Source organism: Mesoplodon mirus, assembly GCF_964341445.2.
Source record: "Mesoplodon mirus genome assembly, chromosome: 19".
In the NCBI taxonomy this organism is placed as follows: domain Eukaryota; kingdom Metazoa; phylum Chordata; class Mammalia; order Artiodactyla; family Ziphiidae; genus Mesoplodon; species Mesoplodon mirus.
Window position 1 is genome coordinate 14,579,363 of NC_138995.1, and position 17,316 is coordinate 14,596,678.

Consider the following 17,316-nt stretch of genomic DNA (forward strand, 5'->3'; position numbering starts at 1 on the left):
CCCACCCACGGACCCTCCCAGCCCTGTTTGGACCTCTCTCACCAGGCTTCCCGGACCTGCTGGGGCCCCACAGCAGCCGCGTTTTCCACTGAGCCTGTTTCCCCTCCTGACCTGACCAGGGCGGGACCAGATGTTCTCTGAGGCCCCTTCCAGGATGACAGGCCAGGGTGGGAGGGTGCCCTGTGCTGAAGGGACGGAACATGCTGACCTGGACTGAGGGAGAAACTTGCTTTAATCTGACCCTTCCAGGCTCATGGCTCCCTTTCAGAAAAGAGGTGCCTTTGTGAGGGGAAAAGGGTATCCAGAGCCATGGCTCCTCTTTGTCCTCATAAGGCCTCCACTGAATCCAGGCAGCTCTTGGCTGGAGTAGAGAACATCAAGACTACGAGGTGTCAGGACTCCTGGGCCACGGGACCACGTGACTTCATGAGAATTTGCAGGTATCTGCCTTCTTCACCCTCGTATCCTTGGGATCTGAACAGAAGGACCTGCTGTGGACAGTAACAAAGCTACAGAGAGGGAGAAGACCCTCAGGGACCGACTGGGTGAGAAGGGTGTTGAGCCCTGGGACTAGCCCCCACCCTGCACTGAGAAAGAGCCTGAGACCCAGAGGCCAAGGTCACACAGTACATTGGTGGCAGATCTGGAACATCTGGTCCTGTCCTCAGTGCTTCTCAGCCCTCCTAGAGTCCCTGCCTTGGTCCTGCCACAGCAAACTGCCAAACCCCACTGGGAGCCAGGATGGCAGGACTTCCAGTCCCCATCTTCCCCGTCACATCTGGAGACCATCTGGAGGCGATTCATGATCTAGGAAGGTTGGGGTAAGCCATGGCCTTCTGACCTCTCCTCTGGCCTGGGTAATGGACCACCTCAGCCACTGATTTGCTGTGTGACCAGGGGCAGTGCCATCCGTCTCTGGTCTTCAGTTTCTCTATAAGTAAATGAAGGACTTGGACCCCATGGCCCAGGGCACTTCTGGGTCTCTTTGTGTGGTCTGGAGCTGCTCACAGGAGCAGGGCCAGATGGTCAGGGGGAAGGACTCCGCTCCCTCCTGTGTGTTCTGGGGGCTCCAGGATCTGCCTCCACCCATATGCAGGTGGGGTGGGGGAATGTCACTTACACAATGGCCCTGGACACTCTGCTGAGGTCCTATACCATGTCAGTAGCTTTCTGACAGGAGTGGCTCCTTGGAGGTACGCAAGACAGCATTCCCAGCCAACACGCGCCTCCTGAGCTACAGAGAGCACAGCAGCAGGTATGGGGAAAGGGGCACTGTGGGGATACACTGTGTGTCTGTAAGAGGGTCTGTGTGTTTGTCTTGTCAGTGGGAGAGAGGTTGGAGGGCTTCCTATGTGTAACTGTATGCATGTTTTAATTTTTTACTCCTTAGCGTACTACTGAGACTGAACATCTTCCTTTATTAGTCATTTTTATATCTTTTTAAAAGCTGCTTGCTATTGTCATTTATTTTTCTCATAATTTAAGACCTCTTTGTATGATACACTTTTATATCACAAATTTTACAAAGGTATTTCCACTTTTTGTGCTTTATCTTTTAAACTTATTTGGGGTTATTTAAAACAAAAATATTTCATTTTGAAGTCAATTTATCAATATTTCCCCTCGTGGTTGGTTTCTGGCTTTCATCTGATGCTTAGAAAGGTTTTCTCCATGAAAATAAAAAGATTTACTCATATTTTTTCCTTAAGGAACTCTTTATTGTTTTTCCTCTTTACAAAAGTGATGCATGCTTGTTGTCAAAAGTAAAAGGGCAATAAATTAATTTAGGTAGGTAGTATCTTTATGAGTTTTTCTATCTAAGAACAAGGTATCATTCTCTCTCCACCCATTTATTTAACTTTCCTTTTGTGCCCCTCAGCAGAGATTTATAATTTCTCCACATAGGTCCTAGTAAGTTTATATCTAGAAAATCAACTTTTCTGGATGCTGTTGCGAATGGGATATTTTCTTTCATTATATTTTCTATTGGTTGTTGGTATAAAACAAACTATTTATTTTTGGATGTTATTTTAAAACTGGTTGTCATTCTTGATCTAAAATTGAATAAAATGGAAAAGATTTGTTTCCTTGTGAAGACTCTGCCATATCCATTTCTCTCTCAAGGTTTTCCACCAGGGTGAATCTGAGGATACTTGATCTAGTTCAGCATTAACCTTGACAGTTTTCTACATCCTTCTCATTAGGATTTTCCTTCACTATGGACACTCTGATGCTGACTAAGTTGGAAGCTAAACCTGAAGGCTTTCCCACACACATTACACACATAGGGTTTCTTCCAAGTATGGACAGTCTGATGTATAATACAGTCAGAACTATAGCTGAAGCCTTTGCCACACTCCACACATCTGAAGGGTTTCTCCCCAGTGTGGCTTCTCTGATGCCGAATTAAATGGGCATTAACATGGAAGGCTTTTCCACACTCCTTACATTGAAAGGGTTTCTCTCCAGTATGGATTCTCTGATGTACAATATAGTCAGAACTACAGCTAAATGCTTTCTCACATTCCATACATTTGAATGGTTTCTCCCCAGTGTGTATTCTCTGATGCCTAGTTAGTTTGGCATTGATGCTGAAGGCTTTCCCACATTCCTTACACTGATAAGGCTTTTCTCCAGTGTGGATTCGGTGATGATCAAGTAGGTTTCTTTTAGAAGTAAAGCATTTCCCACACTCATTACATTCAAAGGGCTTCTCCCCAGTGTGAATCCTCTGGTGCTGCATTAGTTTTGCATTAACGTTGAAGGCCTTTCCACACTCATTACACTCATAGGGCTTCTCCCCGGTGTGGATTCTCAGATGCTGCCGAAGCTGGGAGTTACACCTGAAGGCTTTCCCACATTCTTTACACTCATAGGGTTTCTCACCCGTGTGGATTCTCTGGTGCTGGATTAACTTCCCTTTGACGCCAAAGGCTTTTCCACATTCAGTACACTCATAGGGTTTCTGCCCTGTGTGAATTCTTTGATGCTGAATGAGTTTTGCATTATTACTAAAGGCTTTTCCACACTCCTTACACTGATAGGGTCTCTCTCCAGTGTGGATGCTCTGATGCTGCCTAAGCTGGGAGCTGCACCTGAAGCTTTTCCCACACTCATTACATTCATAAGGTTTCTCTCCAGTGTGGATCCTCTGATGTTGAATTAATTTTGCATTAACATTGAAAGCCTTCCCACAGTCATTACACGCATAAGGTTTCTCTCCAGTGTGGACTCTCTGATGTGTGATATATGCAGAACTGCAGCTAAAGCCATTCCCACACTCCTTGCACTGATAGGGCCTCTCTCCTGTATGGATTCTCTGATGCCTACTCAGACTCCCGTTAACGCTGAAGGCTTTCCCACACACCTTACACTGATGGGGCTTCTCCCCACTGTGGATAGTCTGATGCGTGATATAATGGGAACTGTAACTGAAGCTTTTTCCACACTCTACACATTGGAAGGGCTTCTCCCCACTGTGACGTCTTTGATGCCAAATTAATTTTGCGTTAACGCTAAAGGCTTTGCCACACTCCTTACGCTGATGGGGCTTCTCCCCAGTGTAGCTATCTTGATCCTGATTAAGTTGAGAGTTACACCTAAAGCTTTCCACTAATTCTTCACATTTGAAAGGTCTTTCCCCGGAATTAATTATTTCATGTTGAATAAGTTTTGTGTCAAAGCTGAAGGCTTTCTCCAATCCTGTACACTCAGGGGCCTGCTCTCCAGTGGAGATGGTATGACACTGATTCAAGTTTGGACTTTGCCTAAAGAAACACTCCTCCATGGGGCTTATATTGCCTTTCACTGTCCCATCAATGACACTCCTGTTTTCTTTCTCCATACTTCCTACCGAGTGGACTTCCTGCTGTTTCTCTAGAATATAAGTTTCTGAAAAGTCTGTTTCCTGGGAAGAGTTCCTTTGAAGTTCAAATGATGTATTATGTTTTTCTTCATACATTTCCTCTGTCAAATTATTGTCAGTCTGGATATCAATATTTACTATAAAAAACAGAAAACATAAAATATCATGTAAGAACCATGTTAGAAAAAAAAAGGATCAGGGTAATCAAGGGGGGTGGCTCTTTAAAATCACCAGACTAGGTCAAAGAATCTAAGGTTCATCCATAAGGTGGAATAACATGCAGCTGTTATAAAATGAAATAAATCTATATGTACTGACATGAAAATATGTCAAAGATACACTGTTACGTGGAAAAACAAGTTGAGAAATGATATGTAGAGTATCTTCCATTTGTGTAAAGGAGAGTAAAAAGGGCTGACATAAACACATATATTTGAATATGCCTAGAAAACTACTGCAAGAATACAAAAGAAACTGAGCAAACTGGCACAGGAAGTTTGGGAGACTTCCCCACTGCTCCCACCTTATGCACTTTTTATACTGTTTTGAGCATGTACCAACATTACAAATTTTAAAGTAATGATTTTAAAAGAGCACCGGTCTCTAAACCAAGAACCAGTAACAAGAAGGTTAACAGTGACAGCAGTGGAACAAATTCTAGGTCTTATCTACCAGATCAGCATTCTTTCCATCACACCATACTTTACTACACTCTTCAGTTTCTATTAATAAAAATGGAAACTGCTTAAGAAGGAGAAGGCACAGAATCCAACAACATGTGGCAACAAGGGATGGCAGGTCTTAGCACTAGGAAGCAAATGGGAACAAATCTTGTTTCTTTTCTTAGCACTTAAACTCTAGGCTTTCCAAAACGTCTCCTTTAACTTCTTCTTTCTCTACTTCAGAAAGGCTCTGTTCAGGCCCATTTGATCCCTTTGATCCCATCCCTTCCCACCCCTCCTACTCCACCCACTGCTGCGTTCTCCTTGCCTTGCCTTCTACCTTGTCCCTCAGTCCTAAAATTGCTCACTCCCTAAAATTCTTTCTGTCATCTTATAGTCTTTCTATAATCCCATAGTCCTAGTAGAACCAATGATCTCTACATTATTCTCAATTTCTCAAAATTGGCCCCAAAATGCTTCCTTTGTTTTTTCATCTCTCATCTCTCCTCAACCACATGTAATATGCCCCCTACCCCAGTATTTCATTATAATTGCCCTCAGACCCAAATGACCTGGATTTCCCTAGCAACCATTTTCAAAATAATATTGGTCTTTTCCTGATTATAGAAATAATATTCATCTGTAGTATCAGAAACTTACAAAGAAAAAAATTCAGATTACCTGGAAAATTTTTTTAAAAAATCAACTCTGCTGACATGGGTCTTGTGCCCTGTGATTTCCCCTTCTGCCTGCCTAGAACCCATTTGATTCCTGATCCCAGTTAACCTACATACACTGACTAGATGAATGTTTCTATCCTCACCTGACGTCATGATGGGTTGTTCAAAGACTTCAGGACTGTCTGTTGCCTATAGAATGAAATCCAGACTTCTTTGACTAAGAATCTCCACAATATCACTTTCATCCCCCTCTATATGTCAAACACTTTAAGCTCTCCATTTCCAAAACATGTCTTCCTTGGTCAGTGAACATCTGGTTGAATGATTACGAGGAACAAAAAGCCACTGAAACCATCTTTTAAAAAAAGAGGATTCATCAAAAGGATGCAAGAGTATCTTACGGACCCCAAAGGCAGGAAGTAAAGCTGGGCCTCCTGGGAGATGGGAAATCACCTGGCAACTACTCTGCGTGAGCCAATGAGAACCTCACTATTTCAAGAGTGGTCTGGGAACCAGAAGCACTGGCATTACCTGGGAACTTAACAGAAATGCAAAATCTTGGCCCTGCCCCAAACTAACTGAATGACAATCTGCACATCTGCAAGACGCCCAGGTGATGCATTTGTTCATATTTTGAGAAGCACCAAATTGATAGCATTACTTCTTCCCACCTTATTTCCTACAGCTTATTATATATAGCTTTCTCACCCCCAAAATAATAATAATAAAAACAGAATTTAACTGAGCACACACTATAAGCTAGGCACTTGGTACATGTTATCTCATTTTATCATCAAACATAGCACCATTACCTCATTTTATAATTATTATTCCATTTTCAAGGGTGAGAACACTAACTCTTAGAGAATGCAGATAACTGACCTGCTCAAAGTCACACAACTAGGAAGTAGCACAGTTGGGATTGGAACTCAGAAAGTCTACTCCAAAGTCTAAGTAAAAAGATTTTTAATTCTGTACCCTTCACATTAAGTGGACAGTGCTTAGAAAGTAGCAAGGACCCCAAAAAAGTACTGAATCCATTCATTTTGTCTGAGAAAGGTAGAATTCCAAAATTAGGATTGAAAATAATTACAATAAAGCATTTGAAAAAAGATCTCTTCTTGCAATTAGAAAGAAATAGCAAACTATGAAAATAGAAAGGTCTCAACTGTTCCTATCTCTAGAAATCATCAAAAATTATTTAAATGGGGCTTCCCTGGTGGCGCAGTGGTTAAGAATCCACCTGCCAATGTAGGTGATACAGGTTTGAGCCCTGGTCCAGGAGGATCCCACATGCTGAGGAGCAACTAGGCCCGTGCGCCACAACTACTGAGCTTGAGCTCTGGAGCCCGCGAGCCACAACTACTGAACCCATGTGCCAAAATTACTGAAGCCCATGTGCCTAGAGCCTGTGCTCCGCAACAAATGAAGCCACCTTAGTGAGACGCCTGAGCACCGAAGACAAGAGTGGCCTCCACTCTCTGCGACTAAAACAAAGAAAGCCTGCGCGCAGCAACGAGGGCTCAACGTAGCCAAAAATTAATTAATTAATTAATTAATTTTTAAAAAATTTAAATGTTACTCTGTACGGTTAGCCAATAAATGTGACACGCTTATATGCTGCTAAAGCTGACTTTCTTCCTAAACGGTTTAACTTTCCAGCATAATGGGCAATGTGTGCCTCCTTACCAGTCCAGAGGCCCTGGGGGCCTGTGCCTGTTCCAGAGGCCAGTGGAGATTGGCCTTCCAGCTCACCTCCTCCCTCCAGCTGTGAGATCACAGTAGGTTTGAGAAGGGGAAATCCTGTTTTGGGGAAAGGAAATAGGAAAGATAGGTGAATAATCTCCCACAGCTGATTTCCTAAACGTCTTCTCAGATTGTGTCAGCAATGGGGAGGGAAGGAAAAAGCCCCAGAGGGTCCCGTGCCTAAGAACTATGGGAAAGTGGCTGGGGGTGGGGTGGGGAGTGGTGGGAGGAAGAGGCTTGAGAAGATGCGGGAGGAATTGGGGAGGGCCCAGACTGTGAGACCTCATGCAGGGCAAACAGGGAGATTCTGCCTAAAGGGATAGGTACCATTTTTTTGACCAGGGCCTAAAATATTACAAGTACACCGAGATCCTTGGAAACACTCAAGATATCCAGGTAGGGTGAGGGGGAACCTGAAGTTAATGCTGTAGAACAGGAAGTTACTTTTTTTCCACGCTGTGTCCAAAACACAGCCTCTATTGGGTGGATCAAGAGTGCACAACAGGGCTTCCCTGGTGGCGCAGTGGTTGAGTCCGCCTGCCGATGCAGGGGACGCGGGTTCGTGCCCCGGTCTGGGAAGATCCCACATGCCACAGAGCGGCTGGGCCCGTGAGTCATGGCCGCTGAGCCTGCGCGTCCGGAGCCTGTGCTCCACAACGGGAGAGGCCACAACAGTGAGAGGCCCGCGTACCGCAAAAAAAAAAAAAGAAAAAAAAAGTGCACAACAGTCCCAGTGAAGTCCTATATTGGCCCAAAATGGGCTTGAAGTTCACCCTTCCCAGAAACCCCGGGTCTAGGAGATTAGGAATCAGCCTCTGGGGTTCCCACTCAGTAAAGGATTACCAGAGGCCCCACCTGCAACCAGTAAGGGGAAAGGAAGCCAGGAAACCCTAATCAGCAGAGTCTGAGTCCCCGGGGGAGAAAGGCCTTACCCAGGGAGGCCACATTCCCATAATTCTCCAGCATCACATCCCTGTACAGAGCCCTCTGTGCAGGGGACAGGCCATCCCACTCCGTCTGGGTGAAGTACACAGCCACGTCCTCAAAGGTCACCGACTTCTGAAACAACAGGTTCCTGCTGCCCTAGGGGCCAATTCCATGGCTCATGCCCTAGGTGAGGGGCAGAGGGCAGTATGAGGGCTTGAGGAGGGGCTTGTGAAGAGCACAAAATTAATAACAGGGGGAAAGATTTGAGAAAAACACTTGGAAGGTAAAGCATGGAATATGTGACTTCGCTCACAGCAGAGAAACCTCATGCCATATTTCACACTTACAAAGGATGACATAAGTTGAGATGAAAGAAAAAAACCTCCCATGACCAAGTTCCCTAACACAACTGCTTTCTTTCAGTCAGGCCATGCCTTCCCTGGCGAAAGCAGCTCTGGACCCACCCACAGGCTTTCCCACTTCCTCGCCCTCGCCCTCACCCTCAAACCTCAAGCCGCGCCCAAAGAACAGCCATGGCTTCCATCTCACCCAGCCCCACCTGATTTCTATCATGGACCCCCTACAAAAGGCTGCATAGCCTCTGCTCCAGCGCCTTCAGCAGAGGAAGCTCGGTGCTGCCCAGATCGGCTGGGCACCGTGGAGGTGGAGGAAGGGGTGAGAGCAGGCAGCCCATCCTGCTTCCAAATGGCTCTCGCCGAAAACCCATTTTCTGTTACCCTCTCCCAGTCAAGCCTCATCCTGTCCAACTTCACCCAAGACTTCATTGCCTCTCCAAGGAGGTTTGGGAAAGAAGGGAGGTCAGTCATCTTTTCAGCTGCTCCCTGGCATCACTCGGCACTCGGCACAGGCTCCACCGGCTGGGCTGACGGCTGAGCCGCTCCCAGGCCCACCTCCTCCCCTCTGGGCAGCTACCACTTCTGCCTGCTCTCGCTCTACCCACCTCGGCCTTCTGTAACAACCTTGGGGACACACTGGCAGCGATTTGCCTCTCAACTGCTCTCTGCCAGGACCTGTCTTGCTTGATTCTACGGGGCTCCACTCGCAACAATTCTAGTCCAACTTGCGGGCACTTCTGTGAGTCATTGATCGTGTGACTTGGATAAGACAAGAAATTCTCTGTACAAAATTAAATGCCTTCGCTGTCGCCCACCATCCCCTTCTAGCCCACGACTGGTGCCTCCTCCTTAATTCAAACCTCAGCTGGTGTCACCCACCACCATCCGTGCAGGAAAGAAACCTGGGGATTCGTTCCTCACTCCTCCCTCGCCCTTACCCCACCCCAATCTTTTGACTCTTCCTCCTAGAGATTTTTATGTTAAGCATTACTTGAATTGGATCTCCCTCTTTAGCAAATACTTGCCTTAATGAAGCCTATGTTACCTAGACCAATAGGACTCTTTCTGAAGTGGTCACCTTGCTTTTAAATCTCCCCTCAAAATTATTCCCCACACAGCCATCAGAAATCTGACCATGTTAACTTCACTGGCTCCACACGTGTCATAGGGCTAAACAGTTAAGTCACGCAATGACAAGTCACTTCACTCCCCTTTGCCTTTGTTTCTTTTGTGGTAGAGTGAACACAACACAGCGCCTAACTCCCAGGGCGGCTGTCAGGACTGAGTGATCCATGTAAAGTGCTTAGTATGGTGCCTGCAGCATAGTAAGCCTCAAATGGTGTAACTGGAGTTACTGTGACTATGATTATTCCCAAACTGTAGCCCATAGAGGTCCGTGGATGAGCATCAGGGGGTCCATGAAATCCCTGAAATCGTATGGAAATTTTCATTTGCATGTTATTCTGGGGAGAGGATCCAGAGCTCTTATCAGAGACCTAAAGCTTGGCCACTGCACCCCAAGCCCTGAAAGCCTCTCCAGGACACAATGAGACACAGGACTTCCTGTCTTTTTTCCCTCCCTTGATCCCACTCTCCTTATGTCCCCTTCCCCTGGAATTAGAGGCACAGCCATTCTTTATGTGGATCTGGTCCTGCTATTCCTCTTTACCTACACCCCCCTCCCTGGAATCCTAGTCCTCTCCTATCTTCTTCCATTCATGGGCAGCTTCCATGTCTCTCATTCACCAAAGCCCTCTGCTGGAGGAGCAAAGCAAACTGGTGTGCAGAAGACTATATTTTCTGCCTTCCAGACACTTCTGTCTTCCCTGTCCTGGTCTCTGGCCCCTATCCCTCCATATCACTGCTCTTCCCAAAAGCTCCAGTCCGGCAGGCAGAAGCATGGAGGGCCCCTCCAGCTTTCATAGCAAGGCTCACCAGATTCCCTTCTCAGTTTTCTTCAATGTGAAACTGCTCAGAGGAAGAGCTGAAGGACCCACAGCTCACCTGGGGCCAGGCTGTCAGGAGCATGGCTGCCATCACCTGGTCTCCCTCTCAGAGAAGGACTGGAGCTGAGGGAAAACAGGGGGACAGGTGTGAGACAAGCCAGCCCCACCACAAACAATACAGCCCCTCACAGAAGATCTGAGACGCAGGCAGCCAGCATCCAGACAGAAGTGAGAGCAGGAGCTGCCATGGGAAGAAAGGAGTGATCTGTTCACTGGCTCTGCGCCCAGGGCTCTTCCTGGCCATGACATTGACGCTCACTGCCAGGGACCCTAGGATTTTTACAATTCTGGACACATATCATACACACACACGAGTGTGCATAAAATGCAGGTAGAGTCTAAAGAATAATAAAACAAAGACTTGTGTAGCAACACGGTGCTCTAAACGAGCATCCCTCTCTATTATACTGCAAGAGAAGCCAGGCTGGATGGGCTGCAGCCCCAGCACATAGGCCTCAGAGTCAGGCCCCAGGGCGGCACCTCCTGGAGAAAGGGACAGCTGCTCCCTCCCATATGCCCGTCCCCTCACACAGCTGACTGCCCTCAAGAGTCCTGATACCTCTGTAGAGATCTTGGGAGGTTAGGCTCCTGCCCGGCCCAGGCTTACCCTGAGGAAGCTAGGTCACAAGTGAGGTACCGGGATGGCTCCTCATACCTTCCAGCCTTCTGATGGCAAAGAAGCCAAGGCCTCAGCTGCCTGAGAGAGGGGGTCACTATAGCATCCCATCCCTGGTCCCATAACCCAGCACTCCTTGTTCATTGTATTCAAGACCACATGGACCGGTTATTTTCTGATTTTTAATGCTCCCAAAGTCAGTCTTGAAATTTTATATTTTCCTAAAATATTGTCTATATCTTCCAGAATTTAAACTTGAGTGTAGAATTATGGGAAACAGTGGCTCATGATTTTTTTCATTTCCTCCATACCTTGAGGTATACCTTGCTTTTCTTACTTCTTCTTTGAATATATATGCTCTCTAGACCTTTTAGCCTTAGTTAATGTTATGGACTGAATGTGTCCCCCCAAAATTCGTATGCTGGAGCCCTAATTTCCAATGTGGCTGTATTTGGAGACAGGACCCATGAGGAGGTAATAAGGTTAAACAAGGTAATAATCTGATAGGGCGGGTACCCTAATAAGAAGAGGAAGAGTCTCCAGAACTGTCTCTGCTGTGAGGACACAGTGAAGGCAGCCACCTGCAGCCTCACCAAGAACCAGATCGTCTGGTACCTTGATCTTGGACTTCCAGCCTCCAGAACTGTGAGAAATAAATTTCTGTTGTTTAAGCCAGACAGTGTATGATATTTTGTTATGGCAGCCCAAGCAGACTAATATCATTAGGCTGAACCATGGTTTATCTAGTTTAAGGTTGTTTTATTTTCAAAAAACTAGCTTTTCTATTTAGAACACCACTCCCTTTTCTACCTGTTTGGTTTTTTTAAATTAATTAACTTATTTATTTATTTTTGGCTGCGTTGGGTCTTCGTTGTTGTGCTCAAGTTTTCTCTAGTTGTGGTGAGCGGGGGCTACTCTTCGTTGCGGTGCGTGGGCTTCTCCTTGTGGTGGCTTCTCTTGTGGAGCACGGGCCCCAGGCACACAGGTTTCAGTAGTTGTGGCACACAGGCTCAGTAGTTGTGGCGCACATGCTTAGTTGCTCCACGGCATGTGGGATCTTCCCAGACCAGGGCTCGAACCTGTGTCCCCTGCATTGGCAGGTGGATTCTTAACCACTGCACCAGCAGGGAAGTCCCTCTGCTTGTTTTCTTGGTGCCTGTTTTTTTTTTTTTTTGGCTGCATTGGGTCTTTGTTGCTGCGCACTGGCTGTGGAGAGTGGGGGCTACTCTTTGTTGCAGCGTGCGGGCTTCTCATTGTGATGGCTTCTCTTGTTGCGGAGCATGGGCTCTAGAGTGCAGACTCAGTAGTTGTGGCGCATGGGCTTAGTTGCTCCGCGGCATGTGGGATCTTCCCAGACCAGGGCTCGAACCTGTGTCCCCTGCATTGGCAGGCGGATTCCCAACCACTGTGCCACCAGGGAAGACCCCGCTACTTGTTTTAAATTAAGCTCTGCTTTTTAAAATTTGTTTCTTTAGCTCTGTAAGAGACACCTTATGTACTTCACCAAATCCTCTTGTCCACTCTTAGTCCAGTTCCAGAGGCTTTGACCAGCTCTGCACAAGTACAACCTACAAATGCCTCCTCAAGGGTCTACACCACACATGCCTGGATCCTGCCCTGGGGCTTCTCTGTCCTGTGTGGGACATCTGCGGACACCTGCTGGGTCCTGAAGGACAGGGGAGTTAATGCCTGTGATGCTACCAATGACCAACAGGAGACAGAGGTCACTGGATAAACGTTTCCCCCTTTAGTCCCCCATGTGGGCAGCCATGAGATTCCAAGGCTCCTCAAAGATCCGGCAAGTCGGGCTTCCCTGGTGGCGCAGTGGTTGAGAGGCCGCCTGCTGATGCAGGGGACACGGGTTCGTGCCCCGGTCCGGGAAGATCTCACATGCCGGGGAGCGGCTGGGCCCGTGAGCCATGGCTGCTGAGCCTGCGCGTCCGGAGCCTGTGCTCCGCAACGGGAGAGGCCACAACAGTGAGAGGCCCATGTACCGCGAAAAAAAAAAAAAAAAGATCCAGCAAGTCAGAGCACCAGTCGCCTGTGGAGGGGCCAGCCTGACAGCACATCCTTGTATTGGCTGTCCCTCCTTCTCCGTTGCACTCTCCTTGTCTTTCACTCTGCCCCTGGGACTACATTCCCAAATAAACTGCCCACACACAAATCTCTGTCCTATGTTCTGCTTTCGGGGGAAGCTAGACTACAAAAAGCTTTTTTCTACCTTCTTGAGGCTACATGATTCATTCATTTTCATTCTTGCTGTGTAGCAATCTAAACCTATAAATGTTCCTCTGAATACATTATTCCCTACATTCCAGAGGCTTTTCATATTTCATGTTTTTTTTGTTTTTTTTTTTGTTTTTTTGTGTGTTTTTTTGTCGTATGCGGGCTTCTCACTGTTGTGGCCTCTCCCATTGCGGAGCACAGGCTCCGGACGCGCAGGCTCAGCGGCCATGGCTCACGGGCCCAGCCGCTCCATGGCATGTGGGATCCTCCCGGACCAGGGCACGAACCCGTGTCCCCTGCATCGGCAGGTGGACTCTCAACCACTGTGCCACCAGGGAAGCCCCATATTTCATGTTTTAATTACTATTTTATAACTCGTCAGCAACTGTGTTTTGTCTCTGGACAAAGAACTGTTTAGGATAATTTGTTGTTGTTAATTTATTCTCTGGCTTTACTGCATGGTGTTTAAGTAACCTGATCTATTTACTTCTGCTTTACAGATTTTTAAAGGTTTTTTTTTTTTTTTTGTGGCTGCAGTGTCCATTTTAAAAATATTCCATGGATGCTTAAAAAGAAAACTTATTCCAACATGGATGGACCTAGAGAGTATCATACTAAGTGACGTAAGTCAGAAAGAGAAAGACAAATACCATATTATATCACTTATATGTGGAATCTAAAATATGATACAAATGAACTTATCTGTGAAAGAGAAACACAGACATAGAAAACAGATTTGTGGTTGCCAAGGGGGAGGGCGGTGGGGGAGGGATGGACTGGGAGTTTGGGACCAGGAGATGCAAACTATTATATGTAGAATGGATAAACAACAAGGTCCTACTTTATAGCACAGGGACCTATATTCAATATTCTGTGATAAACCATAATGAAAAAGAATGTGTATATATATATATGCATATACATAAATGAATTACTTTTGTGTACAGTAGAAATTAACACAACATTGTAAATCAACTATACTCCAATAAAATAAATTTAAAAAAAGAAAACTGGGCTTCCCTGGTGGCACAGTGGTTGAGAGTCCGCCTGCCGAAGCAGGGGACGTGGGTTCGTGCCCCGATCTGGGAGGATCCCACGTGCCGCGGAGCGGCTGGGCCCGTGAGCCATGGCCGCTGGGCCTGTGCGTCCGGAGCCTGTGCTCCGCAACGGGAGAGGCCACAAAAGTGAGAGGCCCGCGTGCCGAAAAAAAATAATAATAATAAAAATTAAAAAAAAAGAAAAAAAGAAAACTTATCCTGTGATGGAAGAACATATAATCTATCTGAATCTAATAAATCAACTCTACCAATTTTATTATATAGATTTTTCTCCATAACCCATGATTACTTTTACCGAATTGTTTAGAGAGCTAGTAAAGAGTGAACTCTCACAAAACACTGAGCCCTTATGTATCATGGGAAAAGCCTTTCAAATCTTTAAGAAATGAATAATTCTCTAATACTATTTAAACTGTAGCAGAGAACAGCAAAATAAGTTTCCCAGCCCTTTTTATGATGCCAGCAAAATATGGATACAAAAACCATAAACTAGTCTCATTTACGAATACTGATGCAAAAATCCTAAATATTGAGGACTAGACTCCGGTAGTTCCTTAATGTGACATATCATGACTAAGAGGGATCATCCTATGAATGCAAGTAACGTTCAATATTAGCACAGACTGTACTTTTCCACATTAATAAATCAAAGAAAAACATACTCTCCATCTCAGTGGATGTCAAAGGTGTTGGATAAATTCAATATTCATGCCTAAATTTTAAAACTTATACCCTAGGGAAACTCTCATATGTAGGTGATATACATACAAAATTATTATCAGCAGTATTTTAATAGCAAAAAATTGGAAACTCACATGTCCACTGAGAATACACAAATAAGCTGTCATACCATTTTTACAATGGAACATTACCCAGTAGCAAAAATGGATGACTCACAGCTACACACAAAATATGGATGAATTTAGGAACATTAATATTGAGTTATGCAAGCCCCAGAAGACTACAGACACCATGATGCCATCTTCATAAAGCTCAAAACCAAAATTAATCACATTATTTACACACATGTATATATGATAAAATTTTTAAAAATATGATTAACACAAATATGATCTTATCAAAAATCAAAAATATGATTAACACAAAATTCAAGAGAGCTGTTACCTCTAGGGGTGAGAACGTGGGAACTGGGTTGGGGAGGAGCAGACAGACAGATGGAGCCGTATGGGCAGTGCTTTTCTTTTCTTTCTTTTTTTTTTTTTTTTTTGCGGTACGCGGGCCTCTCACTGTTGTGGCCTCTCCCGTTGCGGAGCACAGGCTCCGGACGCGCAGGCTCCGGCCATGCAGGCTCAGCGGCCATGGCTCACGGGCCCAGCTGCTCCGCGGCACGTGGGATCCTCCCGGACCGGGGAACGAACCCGCGTCCGTGCATCGGCAGGCGGACTCTCAACCACCGCGCCACCAGGGAAGCCCGGCAGTGCTCTTCTTAATGGTGTGGTGTGTTTAATGGGTGCTCACATTACTACTATGCTCCATAAATGCCATGCTAGATGCATAACATTTAAAATATACATACTTATCCCTATGATATGAAATGATTTTCAGTGTGTAAAAGGTAGTGTGCTATCTTCTGTGTAAGAAAAAAGGGAGTATAAGAAAATACATGTGTATCTGGTGATTTGTGCAAAAAGAAACAGAAGGAAAAACAAGAAACTAAGGAGAATAGGGGGGCCTCAGGTGTGGATGGGAAGTAGGTGAAAGGAACCTGGGAACGGAAACAGGATAGAAGGAAACAGAGCAGAAGGGATGAGGAGGAAATGATACTTCCCTGTGCCTTTTTGTTCTGACTCCCATAACCACAGTAATGTTTCACATATCTTTACCTGTATCTATCTATCTATACATATGTATAAAAATCAACCAACCAGAATGGGATGGGGGGGGTGACGACATCCAAAAAATACAAACAACGGTAAATAAGCCTAACTATACCACAGCATAACCACAGTGAAGTGGTGGGAAAGAAAAGAACTAAGTAACTCTGCAAAACAGTATTTTAACTAAATTCTGTAAGGCTAAAAAGACCTGCAGCCAAAGACTTCTTGAGGTTGCATGATTTTTAAAATCTATTTTCATTCTTTCCTATTTGGCAATTAAAACCTATAATGCCACAAAATTTCCTCTGAATACACTACTAGCCACATTTCATGTTTTCATTACTGTTTTATAGTATATTTTTTTGTAAACTTGCTTTCATGAGGGTATGAATGAGTCATTCTGGAACTTTTTGTGTATTCTAGGACTAAGCAAATCAGTATATTCTACATTGTAGAAATCATTCTCAGGTCACTGTTATCCCACCGCCCAAGAGAAGTTGGGCCGGGTTACCTTTTGGAACTGACACGGCTCCTGAAGACAGTGCCCTCAAAAGCCGGGCTTCTTCTGTAGCCTGAGGGGCTCTGCTTTTTCTGCTCCCCCACTGGCCTCGATTCACACCTTGTGTTAGGAGGGCGGGGCGCATACAGTCCATACTTGAAATGCATAAAACATGCAGGTAAAAGCCCCTGCACGACCTCAGCATGTCAAAAGACTCATGATATCACGTCAGGCCGCTTCACCCCTGCAAATATTCCACCCCCTGGCTGCTCCAACACAAGTTCCCAAAAGGCGAGTAGCATCTTCCCCAAAGTGCTAAATGCTCGGGGCTTCGTGGCTGTGGCAGTAACCCGGGCTTCGCCTTCCACGAGACGGAACGTCATCGGCCACCAAGTCCAAAGCGGGAGTCGAGGAGGGGGGGAAGAGGCCTCCCCCACAGGAAACCCACCGTCAACGCTGGGGGAAGGAGCGTCCCAACCGCACCCAGAGCCTCGGAGCCAGGCACCGCCCCCGCCTCCCGCAGCCCATACTCACCTCCGCAGCGAGCTGCTCGGCGGCGCGGCCGGAAGTGCGTCACCAGGCCCCGGCCGAGCCTCTCTAGGAGCAGCTTCGCTCCTTCTCGGCGGCGGTCTGGCCCCGCCCCCAGCAGCCGAACCCCTGGTACTCCGAAGCCTGGCACCCTTCTCCCCGCTTCCCGTCTCAACGAGAAAACAGGTGCTCCTCGCGGTGAGCTAGGGAAGACAAGAATGCGGCGAGCGCTGGGCCCAAACCAGGGGTGGCGCCGGGGATTTGTATCTTAGTAAAGCTGCCGTACAACCAGATTTGGGAGTTTCCGGA

The 17,316-nt window shown here is 46.2% G+C and overlaps 1 protein-coding gene across 7 annotated transcripts; it reads right to left on the minus strand.

Moving 5' to 3' along the window:
* Positions 1-1,720: 1,720 nt before the first annotated feature.
* ZNF23 (zinc finger protein 23) lies at positions 1,721-16,985 on the minus strand. Of its 7 annotated transcripts, XM_082606034.1 has the most exons (6): positions 16,492-16,985; positions 15,268-15,868; positions 10,241-10,305; positions 7,886-8,012; positions 6,897-7,010; positions 1,721-4,002 (listed from the first exon to the last, which is right to left on the minus strand). In XM_082606034.1, the coding sequence occupies exons 3-6, from the start codon at positions 10,271-10,273 to the stop codon at positions 2,201-2,203; spliced, it is 2,076 nt and encodes a 691-aa protein (XP_082462160.1). In that variant the 5' UTR covers positions 10,274-10,305; positions 15,268-15,868; positions 16,492-16,985; the 3' UTR covers positions 1,721-2,200. The 7 variants fall into 7 exon arrangements, with proteins under 7 accessions (XP_082462160.1, XP_082462159.1, XP_082462161.1 ...); XM_082606033.1 differs by lacking the exon at positions 15,268-15,868; XM_082606035.1 differs by having other exon boundaries at positions 7,886-8,063; positions 15,268-16,985.
* Positions 16,986-17,316: the final 331 nt, after the last annotated feature.

Bases quoted from the DNA above. Each gene is read 5' to 3' on its own strand.
- ZNF23 (XM_082606033.1), bottom strand. From the start codon at position 10,273: ATGGCAGCCATGCTCCTGACAGCCTGGCCCCAG. The intron at 7,011-7,885 runs GTAAGGCCTTTC...TCCCCAAAACAG, and splicing joins TGGGAATGTGGCCTCCCTGG to GATTTCCCCTTCTCAAACCT. The intron at 4,003-6,896 runs GTAAGGAGGCAC...TGTTTTTTATAG, and splicing joins CCCCCAGGGCCTCTGGACTG to TAAATATTGATATCCAGACT.